At 37.0% G+C, this 23,824-nt stretch overlaps 1 protein-coding gene across 1 annotated transcript in view; it reads right to left on the bottom strand.

The window, feature by feature from the left end:
- The window catches only part of GCA (grancalcin), a 26,218-nt gene extending 3,929 nt beyond the window's left edge, over positions 1 to 22,289 (bottom strand). Inside the window, exons 1-6 of the mRNA XM_044913318.1 lie at positions 22,102 to 22,289; positions 20,060 to 20,224; positions 11,928 to 11,997; positions 7,214 to 7,257; positions 6,773 to 6,920; positions 4,555 to 4,668 (exon numbers count right to left, since the gene is read on the bottom strand). Of these exons, the coding sequence (XP_044769253.1) occupies positions 4,555 to 4,668; positions 6,773 to 6,920; positions 7,214 to 7,257; positions 11,928 to 11,997; positions 20,060 to 20,224; positions 22,102 to 22,128 (568 nt within the window). The 5' untranslated portion in view covers positions 22,129 to 22,289. The remainder of the gene's footprint in view (positions 1 to 4,554; positions 4,669 to 6,772; positions 6,921 to 7,213; positions 7,258 to 11,927; positions 11,998 to 20,059; positions 20,225 to 22,101) is intronic.
- Between the last annotated feature and the right edge of the window lie 1,535 nt (positions 22,290 to 23,824).

The following is a 23,824-nucleotide window of genomic DNA, read 5'->3' as shown; positions in this document are numbered from 1 at the left end:
AAAAAAAAAAAAAAAAAAAAAAGAGTGGTGAGAGTAGACATCCCTGTCTTGTTCCTGACCATAGAGGAAAAGCTGTTTTTCCTCATTGAGGATGGTATTAGCTGTGGGTCTTATTCATATATGACCTTTATCATATTGAGGTATGTTCCCTCTAAACCTCCTTTGTTGAGGGTTTTTTTTTTTAAATCATAAATGGATATTGTACTTTGTCAAATGCTTTTTCTACATCTATTGAAATGATCACATGGTTCTTATCCTTTCTTTTATTAATGTGGTGTACCATGATGATTGATTTGCAAATAATGAACCACCCTTGCAACCCAGGAATAAATCCCACTTGATCACAGTGAATGATTCTTTTAATGTGCTATTGGATCCGGTTCGCTAATATTTTATGGAGAATTTTTGTGTCCATGTTCATCAGAGATATCACCTGTAGTTCTCTTTTTTTAGAGAAATCTTTATCTGGTTTTGGTATTAGGGTATTGCTGGCCTCATAAAATAAGTTTAAAAATTTTCCTTCCTTTTCTATTTTTTGGAATAGTTTGAGAAGAAAAGGTTTTAACTCTTCTTTAAACTTGGTGGAATTCTGGGGCGCCTGGGTGGCTCAGTTGGTTAAGCGACTGCCTTCAGCTCAGGTCATGATCCTGGAGTTCCGGGATAGAGTCCCACATCGGGCTCCCTGCTCAGCAGGGAGTCTGCTTCTCCCTCTGACCCTCCCTCATCTCATGTGCGCTCTCTCTCTCTCTAATAAATAAATAAAATCTTTAAAAAAAATAAAATAAATTTGGTGGAATTTGCCTAGGAACCATCTGACCCTAGACTTATGTTTATTGGGCCTTTTTTTGATTACAGATTCAATTTCTTTGCTGGTTATCAGTCTATTCAAGTGTTCTATTTCTTCCTGTTTCAGTTTCAGTAGCTTATATGTGTCTAGGAATTTGTCCATTTCTTCCAGGTTGTCTAATTTGTTGACATATAATTTTTCATAATCTTCTAATTGCATTTTTGTGGTGTTCGTCGTTATTTCTTCTCTCTCACTTGTGATTTATTTGGGTCCTTTCTCTTTTCTTTTTGTTAAGTCTGGCTAGAGGCTTATCAATTTTATTAATGTTTTCAAAGAATGAGGTCCTGACTTCATTGATCTGTTTTTTGATGTTTTAGTTTCTATATCATTTATTTCTGCTCTAATCTTTATTATTTCCTTCCTTCTCCTGGCTTTAGGTTCCTTTTGTTGTCTTTTTGTTTTTGTTTTGTTTTCCTTCTAGCTCCTTTAGGTATAAAATTAGGTTGTTTATCTGAGATTTTTCTTGCTTCTTGAGGTAGGCTGGTATTGTCATATACTTCCTGTTTAGGACCACACTGCTGCATCCCAAAGGTTTTGGACCATTGTGTTTAAATTTTCATTTGTGTCCCTGTATTTTTTCATTTCTTATTTTATTTCCTGGTTGACCCATGTTTAGTACGATGTTGTTTAACTTCCATGTATTTATGGTCTTTCCAAATTTTGTCTTGTGGTTGACTTCTCGTTTCATAGTGTTGTGGTCAGAAAAGATGTATGGTAAGATTTCAATCTTTTGGTATTTGTTGAGGCCTGATTTGTGACCTAATATGTGATCTATTCTGGAGAATGTTCCATACAAGTGAAAAGAATGTGTATTATGCTGTTTTAGGATGGAATGTTTTGAATATATCCGTTAAGTCATCTGGTCCAGTGTGTCATTCAAAAACATTGTTTCCTTGTTTATTTTCTGTTTAGATGAGCTGTCCATTGATGTAAGCGGGGCATTAAAGTCCCCTGCTATTATTGTATTATTATCAATTAGTTCCTTTATGTTTGTTATTGTTTTATATATTTGGGTACTCTCATTTGGTACATAAATATTTACAACTGATAGATCTTATTGAATTGTCCCTTTTATTATGATATAGTGCCCTTCTTCATCTCTTGTTACAGTCTTTGCTTTAAAGTCTAGTTTGCCTGATAGAAAGTATTGCTACTCTGCCTTTCTTTTGACATCCATTTGTGTGATAAATATTTCTCCATCCCCTTAATTTCAATCTGCAGCTGTCTTTAGGTCTAAAATGAGTCTCTTGTAAGCAGCATATAGATGGGTCTTATTTTTTTATCCATTCTGACACCCTATGTCTTTTGATTGGAGCATTTAGTCCATTTACATTCAAAATAATTACTGATAGATATGGATTTAGTGCCATTTTATTACTTGTTTTGTCATTGTTTCTGGAGATTTTCTCTGATCCTTTCTTGTCTTTGTCACTTTTGGTCTCTCCATTGCACTCAGAGTCCCCTTTAATATTCTTGCAGGGCTGGTTTAGTGGTCACAGACTCCTTTAGTTTTTTTTGTCTGGGAAACTCCTTCTATTCTGAATGAAAGCCTCGCTGAATACAATATTCTTGGCTACAGATTTTTCCCATTCAGTACCTTGAATAAATCATGCCACTCTCTTCTGGCCTGCCAAATTTCTGCTGATAAATCTCCAGCTAATCTTTGGGTTCTCTCTTCTAAGTTAAGGACTTTTTTTTTTTTTAAGATTTTTTTCCTCTATCACTTATATTTTGCAAATTTAATTACACTATGTCTTGGTGTGGCCTGCTTTTGTTGATTTTGAAGGGAGTTCTTTGTGCCTCCTGGATCTGGATGTTTGTTTCCTTCCCCAGATTAGGGAAGTTTTCAGCTTCTTTTTTTTCTCCCCAAATAAATTTTCTGCCCCCTTTTCTCTCTCTTCTTCTTCTGGGATGCCTCTATTACAAATGTTATTGTTTGATGGAATCACTGAGTTCCCTAAGTCTATTCTCATATTCCATAATTTTTCTTTCTCTCTTTTGTTGAGCTTCATTATTTTCCATTATTTTGTCTTCTAGGTCACTAATTCATTCCTTCTTCCAGCCTGCTGCTCATTGCATCAAGCCTGTTTCCAATCTCATTTACTGCATTCTTCATCTCTGGTTGATTCTTTCTTAGCTTTTTTACCTCTGTGGTAAGGGTCTCACTGATGTCTTCTATTCTTTTCTGAAGCCCAGTGAGTATCCTTATGATTGTTGCTTTAAATTCTCCATCAGGCATGTTACTTATATCTGTTTTGCTGGGATCTCTGGCCGTGGCCTTATCCTGTTCTTTCATTTCAGGTAACTTCCTCCATCTCGGCATTTTGTCTAAGTCTCTGCTTTTTTCTATGTGTTCGAAAAGCCAGTTATGTCACTTGCTCCTGAAAGTAACTGCTTTATGAAGAAGAGGTCATCACGTAGTGCCCAGGGCCTGGCACTTCAGGGAGTGTGTCTGGTGTGTGCTCCATGTGCTCTGCTCTTGTCTTTTGGCTGCTCTGTCCCTCAGGCTAGGTGTTTTCAGAGGCTCCACTTACCTGCTGTGGGCAACGTTCGGTCCTTGGCCAGACTGTGGCCAGTTTTAACTAGGTGTGCTCTGGTCTGCTTCTGAAATCAGACCTAACACCACTTGCACCAGAACTGAGGCCCTGCAGAATTCTCTGGTTGGGAGACACGGTGCGGGCAGGGGCTTGTGCTGGTCTTTGGGGGAAGAGCCCACCACACTGGGACTAAGGCAAGCTTGACTGAGAAGGGCAGTCCCGCCAGAGTGCGGGGGTGTGAGGTTTGGTATAAACAAGTTAGACAGCCCGTGTCAGTGTTGCACTGCTTCCAGCAGGTGGCTCTGTGTTTCTGCTAAGGGGCGGGAGAGGGAAATGACATCAGCCAGCTCCTTTGTTGCTGGAGAGGTGTCTCCCTGAAGGCTGCCCTCAAGGACATGCTCTAAGAAGAGCGAATACTCTCCCGTGTGCTCCAAGCATTCCTCAGATCATTATTTCCATGCTATCTGCCCCCTGGTTGTTTGCCTGCCTTCTCTCCAGGAGAAGCACAGTGCCCTCTGGCTCTACCCTAGCCAAGCACCCTAACCTTTAAAAGGCCAGGTTTTAAGCCCCACTGACTGCAAGAATTCACAAAACTCAGCCCCTCCCCTTTTCCAAGCCAATGGCTTTGGGGAAATGTTCTTTGCATTCCTGGGTGCTCCTTTCTCTCTTGCCCTTCTCCGTGACCACGGCTTCCTCCTCTCTGCAGCACCCGTGATCCATTTCTCTCGTAATCTACATCTCTGCTCTTCCTACCTTCTTCAATGGAGCCTCTTCTCTCCCTTTAGTTGTGGAGTTTGTTCTGTCAATCTCCAGGTCAGTTTTTGGGGTATTTAGGATGATTTGACAGTTATCTAGCTGTGTTCGTGGGAAGAGACAAGCCTATGGTTCTCCTACTCCACTGCCTTCTTCCCTCTCTCTCTCTTCATTCTCTATCAAATCAAGTGATTTCATAACTTGGGCAACTGAGACATGAAGAAAACTTTCCAAAACTGAGCTATAACAATTTTTCACTATTCATATTACTAAATTTTTAAAGCCTTAAAAGTGATTAGATTTAACAGTGAATAAAGGTGAAAAATACATACTATTACAAACTTGTTGAAGAAAATGAGAGATACTATTCAGAAACATAGCTACATAATACTGTACCCATTTTTAAATGATCAATACCTGTCAATGCTCGAAGCTTCACACAGCAAGCAACATAATCATCAAAGAAGATTCGGCCATTCTTGCTGTACCGTTTAACAATAGCAGTTAATGTTTGAGGACTCAACCTATAACCTAGAAAAAGGAATTTATACTTTAAAACTTCTAAAACCAAACACCGTAAGAGCACCACAACATTGCATTTTCTTTAAAAATAATCATAAAATAAATTTCCAAAATTCATTCCATAGAAATATATGCTAGAAACAAAGTATATTCACATTGAAATTTATCAAAGGCTTTATTACCAATAAAGTAATAAGGTGGTTAAGTGGTACATAAATATCACAATTCTAGCTTTGTAATAAAGTCAAAGCTAAGAAAACAAATAATGATCTTTTTGTGTTTTTAAAATATATTTTGATTTTTAAATAATGTCTAGAGTATTTTGTAGATTTTAATGCTTCAATATTTCAATTTCATAATTTTATAGTTCTTTAAAGAATATCAAAGCAAAGATTATTAGTGATCTTTGCTATCATTCAAATTCTGTATTTCCTTTTTTTTCTTTTTAATTTTTCATTGAGGTATAATTGGCATATCAAATTATATTAGTTTCAGATGTATGATATAATGATTCCATTGTTGTATATATTGCAAAATGATTACTACAGTAAGTCTACTTAACATCTTCAACACCAAAAACTCCAAATAATTCAATTAAATATGGGCAGAGGACCCAAATAGACCTATTTCCAAAGAAGACAAACAGATGGCCAAAAGACACACAAAAATATGCTCAACATCACTCACCATCAGGGAAATTCTAATCAAAACCACAATAAGAGACCCCCCTTACATCTGTTAGAATGGCTAGAATCAAAAAGACAAGGACTAACAATTATTGGTGAGGATGTGGAGAAAAAAACTTCCTGCAGTGTTGGCAGGAATGTAAACTGGTGCAGACACTGTGGAAACAGTATAGAGGTTCCTCAAAAAATTAAAAATAGAATTACCCTATGATCCAGTAATTCCATTACTGGATATTTACCCAAAGAAAAGAAGACACTAACTCAAAAAGATATATGGAGTCCTTTGTTTACTACAGCACTATTTACAATAGCCAAATTATGGAAGCAACTGAAGTATCCATCAACAGATAAACAGATAAAAAAGATGTGGTGTATATATATACAATGAAATATTACTCAGCCATGAAAAAAATGAGATTTTTGCCATTTGCAACAACATGGATGCACCTATATAAGGTATTATGCTAAGTGAAATAAGTCAGAGAAAGACATATGATTTCACTCATATATGGAATTTAAGAAACAAAACAAACAAAGAAAAAAGGGACAAACAAAAAAAAAGATTCTTAAATACAGAGAACAAACTGATGGTTGCCAGAGGGGAGATTAAGAAGTATAAACTTCCAGTTAAAAAATAATTAAGTCAGGGCACCTGGGTGGCTCAGTTGGTTAAGCATCTGCCTTCAGCTTGGGTCATGATCCCAGAGTCCTGGGATCAAGTCCCATCTCAGGCTCTGTGCTCGGTGGGGAGCCTGCTTCTCCCTCTCCATCTGGTGCTCCCCACCCTGCTCATGCTCTCTCTCTCTGTGTCTCTCTCTCAAATAAATAAAATATTTTTTAAAAATTAAAATTAAAAAAAATTAAGTCACAGGGATGAAAAATACAGCATAGGGAATACAGCCAATAAGGTCATAATATACAGTGTATGATGACAGATGGTGAATATATTTGTGGTGGACACTGAGTAATATATAGAATGGCTGAACACCTGATATAGATATGTATAGAAGTGTTGTACATCTGAAACTAATATAACACTGCATATTAATTATATTTCAAAAAATTTGGTAAAAATAAATAGCTAACTAACTAAATAAATAAATATTAGAGATCTTACCAAGTTACAAAAGATGTAATATAAATCGTGAGTGCCAATAATTAGGGGAATACATTTTATTATACTCAAAAGAGGAAATTCAGAAATTATTTTATCAACCAAAACGTATAAAAGATCATTTTTTGGAAAAATCATAGATAAAATGGTTTTGTTAAAGGTCTTCACTCAGAATTTATCTACAATCTTAAAATTAAATTGGGCAACAACTGGTGAAATAATATATTCCTTAACAAATTTTAACAATTGAGATTCATCTCATCAAAGAACAAAGATGATCTGGATAGATTCTAAAGAATTTTAATATTCTTACCCATAGCAGCAATGGCTTGATTCAATTCATGATGTTCCACTGTGCCACTGTGGTCTTGATCAATAGTTATGAAGTTTTGCTTCCAGGCATTAAGAGCTGCCCAAAGTTCTTTGAATTCATTAAATCCCATTTTCCCTGTGTAATCTCTCTGATAGTTTTATTAATAAAAATAAGTTTTGATACCAAAGAGAATTTACTTGACTCAAAACTGTAAATCACTGACTAAAAAATTGTTAGTATGCTTCTGCAAGTTAGCCAGATTTAGCATATGAATAGATTCCTGCGTAAAAATGGAAAAGTATGGAATTCAAACAGGATCTTACAAAGTATTTTTAAAGTCTCCAATTTACTATGGGGCCATTTATAGCCAACAATTGCTTGGTTATATTCAGAAAGCAATTATTCTATATTCTAGTATTTTCTATTTTTATTCAAGGATACATCCAACATGGCGATCATAATTCTGCAGGTTTCCAAACTGAAGGCTATAAAACATATTTATTATTTGAATCGGAGTCTGCCCAATTTTAAATATGTAAAATTATGACAATTTCTATTTCATAAAACAAAATGTTTATAAATTGCCAAAAATACACAATCACCCCTTATCAACAAACTTTAAATGTTAGGCATCCCTAGTGAAAAAAAAAAAGATAAAAATAAAAATCACTACTACTTCAAGCTACTCACATCTAGTCAGGGGATTTGGGGATAACTAAAAATTACTGTCACAGGGGAAAGGAGAGCTTCAGTTTTCCTAACACAAATGATAAGTAGGTTTTAAGTAGAAGTTTGACATATACTGAGATCACAAAACTTGAAGGAGTTAGAGATTTGATTAAAGCTTGGGGTGAAGGACTGGCCTATGATTACATCTGAAAGGCAGATGAGGGCCAGATCATAAAAGTCTTGAATGCCACCCTAAAGCTTTAGACCAAAGGAAGTCACTGAAGAATTTTAAGGAGCAGAGGGGCAATTCTAAAATTTCCAATCCAGAAACATTCACTTACACTGAACAGACTACAGAGTAAAGTAAGATGAACCTAGATATAGGTAAATCATTTGCTAGTTTACTACAATCAATCAAGTAAGAAAAATATGAACTTCTGATCTGAAGCAGCTATTTTCCCTTGGGGGAAAGAAAAGGCAGGAAGAAAAAAGTAAATATAAACTATATTAAAATCTTGGCTTATAAGAAATATTACCACTTTCATATCTATAGAACTATAACTGAAGACTCACTAGGTAGAATTTAATTTTTCTAATCCTCATCACAATTGCATTGAACTGGTAAGCTGATTTACCTCAAGACCAATTATATCAGTCCTGATAAAAGAGATACTATGTCAGCACAATTACTAAAGCTTACAAAGTTCTTGTTAGTAGCTCCTTAAAATGAATGAATAAATAAATAAAAATGCTTAAAATTAAGTTATCTAATTTTAAAATTTCTAGTTAAAAATTTCTATTTGAAATTTTTATAAATAAAAAACATTTCAGCTCAATTTTAAACCTATTAAGAAAAAAATCATAAAACATTCTACAAGTTAAAATAGCTGATTTTCTTTATACAGTGTCAATGTTAGAATAGGTGGTTACAATATTTTCAGACTGACAATTCAACAGACACTCAATGAGCATTCACTATGAGCCAAGTAGTATGATTTGGTGATTTCACATAAACATACAAAAGTACTATAAGTCCCAATTTTACAAATGAAGAAACAGAAGCCCAGTATAATAAAGTTTCCCAAGTTCATAGAGCTAATAAGTGGAAGAGTCAGGATTGGAGCCCAATGCTCCTTCATACAAATACTACTCAAGTGGGAAGAAGGAGGGTGGCAAAGTTACCACGAGGACTCTCTGGATGGCATTCCATCATTTTGTCAAGCAAATGATAAGTTTTGCTTTCAAGTTAACATGGCACACATCCATTACATGGGAAAATCTGAACATATGATAACAAATGGCAAACACTGAGTCTTCAAATAAGCATATCTTCAATCACAAAATAGGACTGAGTATACGTGTATATAAGATGAAATATTTTTCATGAAGAATAGAGAAGAATTTTCAGGAAAGTTAATAGATTTTCATTTCCCCCAATACCCCATCAGAATGGGCAAAAAACTAAATTTTCTAAAGTCATAAACCATTAGAAAAAAACATGAGACAGAAAACAGAAGAAAAGAATTATGTAACTTGGAAAAGTAGGATGGATGGAAGTTAACCAACCTAGATCTGAGATAGTGGCTTGATGAACACCCAATAAGAAAAGCTGAAAAGGAGCCTGATTATCCAGGAGAAGAACCAAACATGTAAGAATTAGTATTATATGTGAAAATGGGTGTGCAGGTAGAGAGAAAATAGAAGGACCAACTGAATATCCATTTAAAGAGGATTTAGAGCCCCAAATTCCCTCCTTGCCTCAGCTCCAGAGATGGATGCCATGTCTAATCTCACACCAGCAAAAATCTAGGGATTTAGTGTCTGGAGAATTCTTCAAATTTCAGGATACCAGGCACATATCCAAAGCCCTAACCACTAACCAATAACCAGTCCCCTCTAACCCTGATACTAACATTCACCCTAACATTAACCCTAACACTAACTCTCTGGAGAGGTCTCTGAACTGCAGGACACCAGACACATAACCTAACACTAACCCTAATCCTAACCCTAATCTTAACCACTAACCAGTAACCTACAACCCCTAAACCTAACACTAACACTAATCCTGACTCTACCCTAACTCTAACCCTAGATCTGAGAAAGTGGCTTTTGAATACACAATAAGAAAGCCGAGAAGCAGCCTACTTCTCCGTGAGAAGATCCCGAACATTTAAGAATTGGTAGTATTTCTGAAAATGGGTATGAAGGTAGAGATAAAAACAGACCAGCTGAATATCTATTTAGGGAGCATTTAGAGCACCAAATCCCCTCTGCCTCAGATCCAGAGATGTCTATAATATTTATTCTAACCTCAGCAAAACCTGGGAATTTATACTCTGGAGAGGTCTCTGAACTGCAGGATATTAGGGACATACCCAAACCCCTAAATCCAATCCCCTAACACCTAACCTCGAACCCAAACCCTCACCCTAACACTAAGCCTAACCCTAACCATCTGGAGAGGTTTCTGAACGGTAGAATACCTAGAACACCAGGTAGAATACCCTACCTAACCCTAACCCTGACCCTAACTCTCACCCTAATCTTAACCCTAGATCTGAGAAACTGGCTTCCCAAACACATGATAAGAAAAGCTGAGAACCAGCCTAATTATCCTAGAGAAGACCCCAAACATTTAAAAATTGGCAGTATTTTCAGAAAGCAAGTGTTAAGATAGAGATAAAACCAGGAGGACCAACTGAATATCTATTTAAAGAGTATTTAGAGCCCCCAACCCTCCTTGCCTCAAATTGGTAGATGGCTGCCATGTCAATTCTCACCCCACCAGAAGTCTGGGGTTTTATTCTCTGGAGAGGTCTGGGAACTGCAGGATACCAGGCACATACTGGAACCCTAACCCCAGGCTATCTGGTAAAAATAAGGCATTTAAGTGACAGTTTATCAAAGACTGAGAACCCTGCTGAGTCTTCCCTCCTCCTTTCCTACCAGACAACCAGCCCAAAAGGAAATCTCTAAACATACTGTTGCATAACAAACTGCCCCGCCAAACCACCAGATGTGGAAGTCTACAGTCAATACCAAACCATGACCTCAGAGCTTCTCATCTGCATTTTAGTTCAATATGTGCAACTAAGGATCATCAGACACCCGAGAAAAGCCATCTAACATGAAAGACAACGAAACAAACTGGAAAAAAATTTGGAGGAAACACAGTTGGTGAAAGAAGAAAAAACTCTGAAAAATGCATTAGCAACAAATACAAAAATACAGTTTCAGAGAGATAGGGAAGACATCACATACATGAAAAAAGAAGAGAAGCTCTTGCATTTTAAGAACATGATAGCAGATAAAAAAAAAAAAAAAACTGAATAGAAGATTCAAAAAATAAAGCTGAGGAAATCTCCCCACAGAGGAAAACTAGAGATAGGAGAAAAAAATATTAAGAAAAGCGAGCAGTCTAAATAAGAGACATTCCAGAAACAAAAATTGAGAAAACATCACTAAAGAAAATGTCTCAGAACTAAAGCAAATGAATTCCCAGTCTGGGAATGCCCACTGAGTTCCCACACAACACAACCAGGCACATCATTATGAAATTCCAAACCTGGCACGAAGAGAAGATCTCACAAGCCTCCACAGTGAAAAAACTGACATACTGGCAGGAAACAGAAGATAAAGTAACAGCGGATGCTAGAAACAATGGAGCAATGTCTTTAAAATTCTGAATGAAAATGATCTGTAATGCAGAGTTCCATACCTGGTCACTTAATTCTGTGGACAGAATGAAAGCATTTTCAGATAAAGTCTAAAAAGACTTTCCTCCCATGCACTCTCTTACTGAGAAGCTAGTTACTTTTATATTTTATTGTATTTTTTAAAATGACTAGAGATGAAATAAAAGGGAGCTCCAACTCAAAAGGGCATGGAAAGTCAGTTCCAGAATGATGGTGAAGGAATGATAGGTTTGCAGCTATGCATAGAAAGTAGATCACAATAAAAAGCTCCAGAATGATGATTAATTTCAGAAAAAGTAAAACAGTATATAAAAAGGGAAATTAATCATACATTATCACAAGACAGAAAAAGAACATTTAGAAAATAACAATAAGGTAAGTACTGATTACTGACCTAACAAAAATTACTATACAGCTATATCGGATGGAGTAAGATTGGGAAGCATTCCAGTGTGGAGTACTGGGACAAGAGTGAGTTTCAAGTTCCAAGAGAGTTAATTCTCATCTTCCACAGCTGGATATCAATTGTTCATCATTAAAACTGAAAATCTATAGTGATAAAAGGATGCTATTTTGAGATCCGGAGGCAAATTTCAAAAGAATCAGCTGCAAAAGCTGAATGAGATTTCCTCTAAGAGTGGTTAATATCAGGGAGATAATTATGCACAAGGAACAGTTATTTTCACAATAAGCTTTGCATAACTATTTGACTCTTTAAATTATGTGCATATACAACTGTGATAAAAAGATTTTTAAAAGTATTTTAAAAGGGGGGGGAATGATCTCACGAGAATAAGTTCCATTAATTCCAGACTGCGTCAAACATTTCTGAAGTTCCTCAGCATCCACTTCACCATCCTGTCAAAAAATAATTATAATCAGATTTAATGCACAATTATATCAAATCATATTAACATGCTGATTGGCTGTTTTAGGCCAATCAATAAATATGCATTCTTTAAAACATTACTCTACAATCAACTACAAAATTATAGAGGTAATTACTGACAGCAAAGGCATATTACAAAACAGCATACAAAATAATTTTTTCATAATCAACTTATATTCTATTAATATTTAAGCACTTCAAGTATAATTTATTTTGTCTACTTCTGAGAAACAGCATAATCATTCTGACCTATAATAGGTCAAAATATTATCTTGTGAGAATCATTGTACCTCTACTTAAAATGAAAAAATGACCAAAATGTGTTCAGAAAAATCTCAAAAATGTTCCCCTAATGCCCTTCTCATGGGATATGAAGCTGTAACTGGAAGGAGAGAATAACTTCCCCCCCCACTCCCCCCATTACCCCAGCAAAATTTTGGAGTCATACTGCATCTTGTTGCTATTCTTCTGATTATTTCCCAAACATTCTTGTTTGAACTTATTATGGGAAATAAAAATTTTTTAACGCAAACAAGAAATCACAATGGAAGTGAAACAGGTTGAATATTCTCATTATGTTTCAGTACCTCATCCTATTTTCTACAAAAATATACAGAGTAAATTACTTGGAAGCATCATAAACACTGTCACAAATGCAAAACAACAGCTCTGATATAGCATCAGGGAAGCAAATTTAAAACAGGAACTTTGTAAGAGTTCATTTTTGTAAGAGACCTGGGAAATAAAGAAAATTTTTTCAACCAACTTCCAAGAAGTATTATAAATACTCATACTCTAATGAATCTTTAACAAGGAATTCCTTATAACAAAAATTCCAGTGGTTCTCTCAGGAATTAAAAAAATTAAATTCTTTCCATTGGATCATCCATGTGCCTACAGAGAGTATTTAAGTGTTCCTTTCTCTGCCATGCATAGTTCCAGGATTTGATTACAAAACTTCAATAAATTCTAGACTAAGAAAATCACTTTGAAAAAATTAGCCATATGTTAAGAATTAAAAGTAGGTTAGCAACTTTTCCTCCAATGATAAAGACTTCAGAAGGAATTTTTATTTAAACAATTACCTACTTTCCTATTATATCAAACCATTATTATATTTCAAGACTTTGAAAAACTACGCACACACTTCTAACATGATCTAAGAAATCATCAGTAAACAAAACAAAACAAACAAAACAATCAATGAGGTCCTCAGCTGCCACTGTCAATGGTATCTCACTGAAATGATGGCACAGATGCCAAGTCACTGTCAGTTACTGCAGAGTGAATTTTGAAAACACTCTTTTACAAATTACTAAAACAGAAGCAAAAGAAGGAAATGACTTTTCTCTTTTTTAATTTAAAAAGGTCTCCTATCTTCACTACACTAAATATAACATGTTTATAAATTGCCTCTTTCTTTAACTTTCTTTTTTTTTTTGAAGATTTTTTTTTTTTTTAGATTTTATTTATTTATTTGAGAGAGAGAGAGACAGAGATAGTGAAAGAGAGCACAAGTGGGGAGGAGAGGGAGAAGCAGGCTCCCCACAGAGCAAGGATTTATTTGTCAGAGAGAGAGAGAAAGAGACAGAGAGCACAAGCAGGGGGAGCAGCAGGCAGAGGGAGAAGCAGGCTCCCTGCTGAGTAAGGAGCCCGACGTGGAACTCGATCCCAGGACCCTGGGAATCACGACCTGAGCTGAAGGCAGACGCTTAACCGACTGAGCCACCCACGTGTCCCTTTCTTTAACTTTTCTTGGAAGCATCATAAACACTGTCACAAATGCAAAACAACAGCTCTGATATAGGATCAGGAAAGCAAATTTAAAACAGGAACTTTGTAAGAGTTCATTTTTGTAAGAGACCTGGGAAATAAAGAAAATTTTTTCAACCAACTTCCAAGAAGTATTATAAATACTAAAATGATACTAAACCTGAGAATAAAATTAGTGAGAATTACTAAGCTTCATCAATTTTATTCCTCATTTATAAAAATAACACATTGTGCAAACAGGCTCAAAATTAAAACTTTCTATAAAAGAGCAATTCGAATTTACTAAAACCCTTGACCAATACAATTAAAATGAAGCAAATCAATCCTATGTGGTCCGATGATAACAGGAGCTTCTTTTGTAACGTTTCACAGAAAAGTCCACTTAGCACATAGAGGACCTGTCTCTGGATTCTTTCTGTACATTCAAAGACAAAGAAGGGACCCTGAAGAGTATGGAAATTCTTTTGTAGAAAAAGAACAAAGATTATAGAGGAAGCAAAGTTGAAAAGTAGTAGGTTCAAAAGACCCAGAAAAAGTCATTATAAATTTGAGTTAAGGAATATAAATAGTATTTTAGTCTTTGTTAACCTTTTTGAATGAGTGAAACTAAGAAACACATCTCACTGTTTTCTCTCCCACAAAATAAAAAAAAGAGCTTTAAACTCCATGCATCAAATTTCTACATGCTTATTTATCTGCAAGGTCTATGCTTCCTTCCCCACGCTCCTTTGCACTGCTACAAGGTAGAATGCAGTCTGTCTGTGTCTTGTACTTCAGAACTGAATGTGTAATCTTCCTATGAAAAACCAAGATTATTATTTTACGAGTTCAGAATTAAATGCTATAAAACTCAGGGCATTTTCCATTACATTCATCAAAAGGTCCCAGTGCAGGGGCACCTGGGTGGCTCAGTCTGTTGAGCATGGGACTCTTGTTTCCCCTTCCGATCATAATCTCGGGATCCTGGGATTGAGCCCCAAGGGCGGTTCCACACTCAGCTGGGAGTCTGCTTGAGAGTCTCTCCCTTTCCCTCTGTCCCTCCCCCCACTTTCTCTCTCTCCCTTTCTCTGTCTCTCAAAAATGAATAAATCCTTTTTAAAAATTGGATATTTATTCATCATAGATTTTTTGCATTAATTTTTTAATATGGGGTTAAAACATTATTTATCACAATTATTAAATTTTTTAAGCCCCCTTCAATTTAAAGGTGAGTTTCTCATTTGCCTTACCCTAGCTGGACCTTAAGCCACTTAGCAATACAACAGCAAGTTAGGGGACCTTCTATGGCAATGGAGAAGGAAAATAATTGTGAGAGAAAAAGACATTTATTTCTCTAACTAAATATATGTGAGGCTCATTGCTTTATTTGAATAGTTTCTGTTTTTCAAACTGTATGAAGCTAATTTATACATATGAAATTCCAAACTTAAATTGGGTTTGGGTACATCACATAGAAGCAAAAACTAGGAAGTAGAGTGAGGGCAGATGTGAAGTCGGGCAGGGGGCATGCTTCTGAGGACTTCACAAGGCATGGGGAATGTGAGTGGCTCACTGCCTGAAAGCAGGAAGTGAGACGGGACATTCTACTCAGGACAAGGGGCAAAACAAAACAAACAAAATATACTATAGACTGTTGTCTGATGATACCACTTCTGAGAAGTGGAAGGCTTAGGAAAGCAGGACTAAAATGCTAAGCTAAGCTACCCCCCCCATTTGCTGATGGGATCTGCAATACCACTGCCAGGTAGGTGGTGTATTTCATGAACTGTCATGAAATCGGATTCTGGACACAATCAAGGTGGGGACAATCACAAAACCACTAGATAAGGAAGAATGACATGAGGACCAAAGCTACTTTGTACAGACAGTTAACGAAAGCCTCACTGAGGCTGATAAAGTGAATTCACCTATAACTGAATCACTGATAGGTGAATTTCCTTATAGGGTGAATTGACTTATTCATTCATAAAGTGAATTTCGAGGAAGATCTGAAGGAAGTAAAGGAGCAAGCTATGCAGATATCTGAGGGAAGAGTGTTCTAGGCCTGAGCTGTCCAATATAGTGGCCACTAGCCATATATTCCACTGTGCACTGAAACATGGCTAGTCTGATCTGAGATGTTCTGTAAGTGTAAAATACATGCCAGATTTCAAAGACTTAGTAACAACAAAAATATACCACACCCTATTAATAACTTTTATATTGATTACATATTGGTATATTAGTATTTCTGATATATTGGGTTAAATAAAATATATTATTAATTTCACTTTTTTGTTTTTACTTTTTAAAATGTACTAACAGAGGCTTCAAAACTACATACGTGGCTTATGTTTGTGGCTCTTGTTATGTTTATTTTGGTCAGTGCTGTTCTAGGCAAAGAGAACAAGCATAAAGATCAGAGAATGCTCTCTCAGTGTTGCCATAATCTTCGCCTGTTTACCTTTAGCACTTCTTTCCTGGTACCATTATCATTCCCTGTGTGTCTGTCTCCCTTACTAGGCAGAACTCTTCTAAGTCAGGATCTGAGTTTCACTCATCTTTGCATCCCCAAGCCCTAGCACAGTACATAGTACAAAGCAGGTTGGTTGTCTGGTGGAATGAAGACAATTACCACTGGTTCTTCGTTCAACTATAGTCATTTCTAACAGTTTGTGGCCACATCCATTTACTATTTCAAAAGGCTGAAAATATTACAACCTCGCATTCAAGTGTCGATTAAATTTAAAAAATCTAAAATCTAATTAATGAGTGAAATTCTATTTTACATGAGCTTTTCCAGTATTCTGAGGGTCCGAAAAACAACCTGAACAGCTTTTCTACAGTTATTACCACCAGAAAGCATTCTCCTAGTATACTACACTACCTCATACTCATATTTCATACATTTTATGAAAACATATTACCTTAATTGACTAACAGACTAACAAGTAATGTCTTCCTAAATTATATGTAGGAAATCTAAATGATCTTTTTGGATCTCCTTACTGCAGTTTGAGCTAATGATAATGACCAACTCTATAAACCCTAACCAAAAAAAGAGCATTAGTGGTAGAAAACTACATTTTATAATTGAATAAGAGCTTTAATTATTAGTTAGATAATGAACAAAAAATTAGTTGCCATTGGTTAGGTTAACTAATAGGCAGCAAGATTTTGAAATGATACCCAAGTTCAAGTTCTCTCTGTTCAGTTATTAAACCTTAATCTCCACTTACTCATTTATAATAAAAGGGTACATCCATCCTGCCTACCTCACAGAGCTGCTGTGTGAAAAAGCAGAAGCAGTATGCACACTCAAGTTAAAGTTGTTGGTATTACTGACATGCATGTGTGTGTGTGCGTGTGTGTGTGTGTGTGTATTTGCAAAGGTACAAACCAGAATTTCCCCTTATCAACTGATGATTGAATCACTACTGTTCAAAAAATGTTATCCAATAAAAAGGAACACTGTAGAAACCTTTAATTGGACATTTCTCATAGAACATCATTAATTATGAGAACATCAAAAAAAAAAATACAGATGCAGAAGTGAGTTCAGTAAACTCACCTGATTCCTTAAAGCTAGGCAAAATTCAACATACAAAAGAATTGCTTAAATATTTAGACTGAACATTGAAGATGAGACAGTTTATGCATCCATCTAATATATTTTTTTACTTTACATTTTTTTTATTTTATCATGTTATGTTAATCACCATATATTACATCATTAGTTTTTGATGTAGTGTTCCATGATTCATTGTTTGTGTGTAACATCCAGTGCTCCATTCAGTAGGTGCCCTCTTTAATACCTATCACCATGCAATACGTGCCCTCCTTAATACCACGCTAACCCATCCCCCTACCCCCCTCCCCTCTAGAACCCTCAGTTTGTTTCTCAGAGTCCATAGTCTCTCATGGTTCATCTCCCCCTCTGATTTCCCCCCCTTCATTTACCATCTAATACATTTATTGAATAATTAATATATTCCTAGTGCTTACTTGATAAAGGAGAAAATGACAAGGGCCATGTCCTCATGGAGTTTTACTATTCAAAAGCACAAAACTAGGGGTACTTGGGTGGTGCAGTCGGTTAAGCATGCCACTGTTGGTTTCAGCTGAGGTCACGATCTCAGGGTCATTAGATCAAGCGCCCCCACCCCCATCAGGTTCTGCACTTAACGCGAAGACTGCTTGAGATTCTCTCTCTCTCTCTCCTTCTCCCTCTGCCCCTCTCCCCACCTAAAATAAATAAATCTTCAAAAGCACAAAACTATGAAAAATTTAAGGCAAGTATCAAATAGTACAAACATGCAAATTATTGTTCACAACTGTAAGCCTGAAAGAGTTCAGAAGTCAAATAAAAGTTTCTAAATATATATGCCTAGTTCCTATGTTTTAAGTTGTAATTTTGTAAAATAGATTATATGGTCAATTATAGATAACAGATTTATTCCCCACATTACACTACTTAAGAGCTCTTTGCAGATAAGAATGGTATCATGTAACAGCATTGCATTTAGCTGCAAAAAATAGAAAATACTGGGGCGCCTGGGTGGCTCAGTCATTAAGCGTCTGCCTTCGGCTCAGGTCATGATCCCAGGGTCCTGGGATCGAGCCCCACATCGGGCTCCCTGCTCAGCGGGAAGCCTGCTTCTCCCTCTCCCACTCCCCCTGCTTGTGTTCCTGCTCTCGCTATCTCTCTCTGTGTCAAATAAATAAATAAATAAATAAAATAAAATCTTTAAAAAAAAAAAATAGAAAATACTATCAAAGAGGTTTAAACCAATAAGGGTTTATTGTTTTATACAAGAAGTCCGAGGCTAGGCAGAACAGGACTGTATGGCAACTTCACAATGCCATCACTCTCTTTACATTTTTCTATATATCCCATCCAAAGGCCTTTATCTCAAGCTTGTTGACTCAAGGTACCAAGATCGCTGCCGCACTTCCATACCTCAAGTTTCCTTTCCAGGCAGGAAGAATTAAGGAGCAAAAAGGGCCAACAGTAGTTGCCAGGAAGGTTTTTCTCATTTAGGAAAGGAAAGCATCCTAAAGAAATTACACCTACATCGCAATGGCCAGTCCTGTGGCATACGGCTACCTTTACAAGATTCAAAGGCGTCCGGGATGGTATTAGGGTTTTTCCAACTCCTACCACAGAAGGGAAAAAGAGGTTGTGAATGGAATTGGGGTCACCAAAATAAAGTGTCCACCATATATAATAATTCTGTGTATATCCTCTATTTCTAGCCAAGCATATGGGATCTAGTGAACACTAAAGTGAATGAATAATAAATGAAAAATGTTATCAAAAGTTCTGTGAAATTCTAACTATTCCATAAGTTTTTCTTGGTGAGTCTAAAAGAAGAGATACAGACTGTGACTAAGACTCAAGTGTGAATCTGTCTCTTCTCACTAGTCTGATATTTGAACCTCCATTCTGCTCTGTTGTCTTTACCCTTTCTTGACTGGTTTACCATCAAGTCTCTCCCAGAACCATTCACAATTTAAAAATCTCCTTTTTGATACTCTGTCCCAGCTTCTTCAAGGAGACTAACATATAGATCACGTAGATCTCTTTTCCCCAGTCCTCTTTGGCTCAGTCGTCATGCACCACAGCTTCCAGTCTTAGTGAAATGAACAATGTGTCAGGCATCACACTAACAGACTTCTAAAAATGAAATAATTGGGGCGCTTGGGTGGCTCAGTTGATTAAGTGTCTGCCTTCGGCTCAGGTCATGATCTCGGGGTCCTAGGATGGAGAGCCCCGCGTTGGGCTCCCTGCTCAGTGGGGAGTCTGCTTTTCCCTCTGCCCCTCACCCTGCTCATGCGCTCTCTTTCTCTCTTACATAAATAAAATCTTTTAAAATAAATAAATTTTTAAAAATTAAAAAAAATAAAATAATTATGACTACCCTCATCTCTGATCTCAAGAGAAAAATTAGTCTAGATAAGTTTAAAATATAAATTTCATATACATTTAAAATGACATACTAAGTAATAGAGTTGACATTTCTTTTATTTTTTTTGAAGATTTTATTTATTTATTTAATTGACAGAGAGAGAGAGAGAGAGAGACAGCAAGAGAGGGAACACAAGCAGGGGGAGTGGGAGAGGGAGAAGCAGGCTTCCCGCCAAGCAGGGAGCCCAATGTGGGGCTCCATCCCAGGACCCTAGAACCATGACCTGAGCCAAAGGCAGCAGAGTTGACATTTCTTTTAAACAGCAATGCTTTCAAAAACTGATGTTTGTGCCATATATTTAACATCTCACCTGTCCAGCAACAGCAGTGAAGTATGTCCACATGGGGTCTCCCACTGAGGAATAACTATCAGAATATGCTGGGTATCCACCACGCAGCAGGTTTGGCCCTGTTCCTGGCACTGGCTGTCCCATTTGCATCTGCATTCCTGGCATCTGACCACTAAAACTTCCAAACTATAAGAGTGAAAAAGGATAAGGTTACTAATACAAATATTACCTGTTATCCACCAAAACTGGCTTAAAAGAAAATACTTATGAGGAGTCCACTGAAAAGCAAGAATAAAAAGAAATACTAAAAGCAACCGAATTCACTATCACAAAAGCTATTAGCTACAAAATGCTAGATGTCCTGCATTAGGACATAATTCAGTTCATTAACACATTATCCAACATCAAAAGAAGTGTAACAGAAAAAAAACCTTTCTAGCCTCTGAGAACTTAATCTAACAGATGAGCATAAAGCACACTTTTTAAGTGTTTACCATCAACATCACTGAAATAAACAAAAAGCAAAAAAATTTCACCTACAGTCAAACTAAGAAGTAGTATACTTCAGATACATACTTAGAAGAATACATGGTAAATATAATGAAACTGTGAACTAGTCATGGGAAACTGTATAGAATGCAAACATCCTCTCCATCAGAAAATATTTATTTTTAAAAAAGCAAGACAACAATAAACAGATCAATCAAGTGATTAATTCCAACAACAATCTTCAAAACTAATAAGAAAAACAGTAAGAATAGCAACAAAAATAATACACAGCTAATATTTACTGAGAGTTTATAGCCCAGGTACTAAGTACTTTCCATTATGTGCTTTGATTTTCCAAAAACTTTATGAGGTATGAAACTACTATGTCCTTTTTGTCATTGAGAACCTAAAACTTCACAAGGTTTCCTAAATTGGCTAAAGTCAAATAACTAGTAAGAAGGAGACCATGGTTCAAATGCAGGTATTCTGATGGTTGTTTCCTACTATGGCTATGGCTTCTCTCTACTTTTCTCACTTTGGAACTTGGTATACATTTTTAATACCTTAGAAAGGCATTTTACTGAGCATTTTTATCAGTCTGGAAGAGAAAGAAGTATCAAGATTGTTTGTTATTCCATATTGAACAAAAATCTTGACCTGCATCCTTGAAGGATGATCTCTGCCAGAAGGCAAAAAGAAAAAAAAAAGAATTCTAAAAAGGGGGGGGGGGGGGGGGGCGGGAAGCAAGTAGTCAAAAGGTCGGATACTACCAGTAGTTTGAACAGCTGTGCGGCTGGATGTATAAGGGTAAAGGTATGGAGGAAGTGTTGGAGCTCCAAAAAATGCACTTCAAACTCCAGGAAATACACAACTAAATTACGAAGCAATGAAGTACAAGTAAACAGTAAATGTTAAAACAATATAATGGATTAAAAACAAACAAAAAAAGATAGGATTTTTTTCAAAGTTGCTTCTTTTAAAAAGAGAAAAGACCATCAAAAGAGACCCAAAAAGGCAATTTCAGGAATTAAAGTATATAACCACAAATTACAAACTTCCAACTCTCAAAGGAGACTAAGGATAAACAATTATGTAAGAAAGAGTAACCTAATCCTTCCCACCTCCCAAAAAAGTCTAGAACAGATTGCCCTTGGTAGAATAGTAAAAATTAAGAGACATTTGGCATATCTTAATTTATCCATAAGCAACTTAAAGGACAGAAAACAAGAAGTGGCCAAAAATTCAGAAAGAGGACGTCTAGCAAAACTGAGGAAGGTGGGGGTGGACCACAAAATATTACTGGAACAAGAAAAGGGCGCTTTTGTTCCTCCAATCCAGAAGGAAATTTTCCAAAATCACAGCACCATCCCTGCCTCACAAGGACTCGCTTAAAGGGGCCCCCAGGGACCAGAAAACCTGTGGCTCCCTGCTCAAACCTGGGCCCAGGTTCCAACACCGCGCGGTGCCTCAAACCCGCGGAGTACCAGAGACCCGTCAAACCAAGCGGAGGGAGGGGGCGGACCCCGCACGCTGGCACCGCCCACGGAGGCGATGGAGAAGCTGCCAGGACTCACCGCTCCTCCGTATCCCGGGTAGGCCATGACGACGCGAGCAGGCGCCCCCCGTCACCCTTCTAGTCAGCGTCAGCCCTACTGGGGAAAGGCGAAGCTGCAGGTGCAAAGCAGATGCAGAGGCAGGTGAGGCTGAAAGACGCGCTTGCAACGCGGTTTACTTCCCTGAGAGCGCCCCTTCCCGGAGTCCAACCCCGCCCTTCTCGGTTCCGATTGGCTGAGCTCCGCCCTTCGGAGCCCAGGCAGCCGAAGCCCGCTCCTTCCCGGAGTCTAGTCCCACCCATCTCATCTCTGATTGGCTTCACGCACCCAGCCCCCTTTTGTTCGGCTCCTATTGGCTCGCTCAGGTCTCGCGCTCTCTCCTCACTAAACTACAGAAGGCTTTGCTCCGGGAACATTCACTCTTTTTGGCTAGGCTCTCCACGCTGAAGTTTCCTTTCTCCCGAGAACCCGCAAACCCGCCAGTCCATGACTTCTTTTAGTCTACTCCTCTGTTCTTTTGAGCTGGACTTCTAAATCTACATCTGTGAATTTCAAAACTTTCCGTTACTCACATTTATTTTTGCGTAGTGTTGATGTCACAACACCAAAACTTTGAAGGCTTTATCTCTGCCCCAAGGGGAGTGCTTCTGAGCTAAAACCCACTTGATGCGAAATTTTACCAAAAGGTTACTTGTAGTTTGGTGGCTAAATGGCGAATAGAGTTGCCAGAGTTAGCAAATAAAAATACAGGATGTCCAGGTAAATTCCATTTTCAAATAAACAATGATTTTTTAAAATGTACTTATCCCAAATATCACACGAGACATACGCTTACTGTAAAAAAATCATTCACTGTTTATACATTAATATACAGGATAGCCTGTATATTTTCTGACAACTCTACCAATGACTCACTCTTAGGATGTGCCTCCTAATTATATCCACTGATGGGAACAGCTTGGTTTTTATCACTTGGTGAAAAGTTAAACAGTTACTTTAATTTATTAAGTAATAGTAATTGACAGTTCTGCTTTTCTCTGGAACTCAGATGAATTTTGTAGCTCTGGCTTTAAAAGGACAGGATGCAATATACATACACCAAACAACAGGGCAGGTGTAGCTTTAGCTTAAAAACAAAGAAAAAGAGCAGGATGATATTATCTCTGAAGCATATGACAACCACTAAAATGTTTCTTAAAAATAAGGATGTGGGGGGGAAAGGTTAGCTATCTATTAGCAGAGGAAAACCACCTTGCAAAGCTGAGTAATAATTGCCCAGCTACACTACAGAGAAGGAACATGTTGTACCTTGTGAAACTTAATTTTATCAGGAAGAGGCAGAGAGAAAGGAAGATTGCTAATGTACAAGCCGCTCTTGAGAAAGTGTGTGTTAGTTCCTCTAACACAGTAAGAAATAATTTAGGCAATAAGGTTAGATTATTAGAATAAATAAATAGAGGGAGATGATAAAACCTACTTGATAAGAGGGAAAACATATGACTGTTAAAGCATCAAGTGATAATGCACTACAAAGCAAAACAAATTGTTGCAAGGTTTTATTCTAATTGAGAAATGCTCAGAGGGCATTGAGTGTTTTATATTTACAGTGTTAGTCTAAATCTCTGGTCAGAATTTTTGTTCATTTTTTTCATAATAATAGTCTTACATTTGTATTGCATTTATGTATGTTGGGGGTCAAGTCTCCATGATTCTCTTGCATTTCTACACACATAGTTTCAAAGAT

This window comes from Neomonachus schauinslandi, chromosome 3 (assembly GCF_002201575.2).
Source record: "Neomonachus schauinslandi chromosome 3, ASM220157v2, whole genome shotgun sequence".
In the NCBI taxonomy this organism is placed as follows: domain Eukaryota; kingdom Metazoa; phylum Chordata; class Mammalia; order Carnivora; family Phocidae; genus Neomonachus; species Neomonachus schauinslandi.
This window is presented reverse-complemented; position numbering and strand designations above follow the sequence as displayed.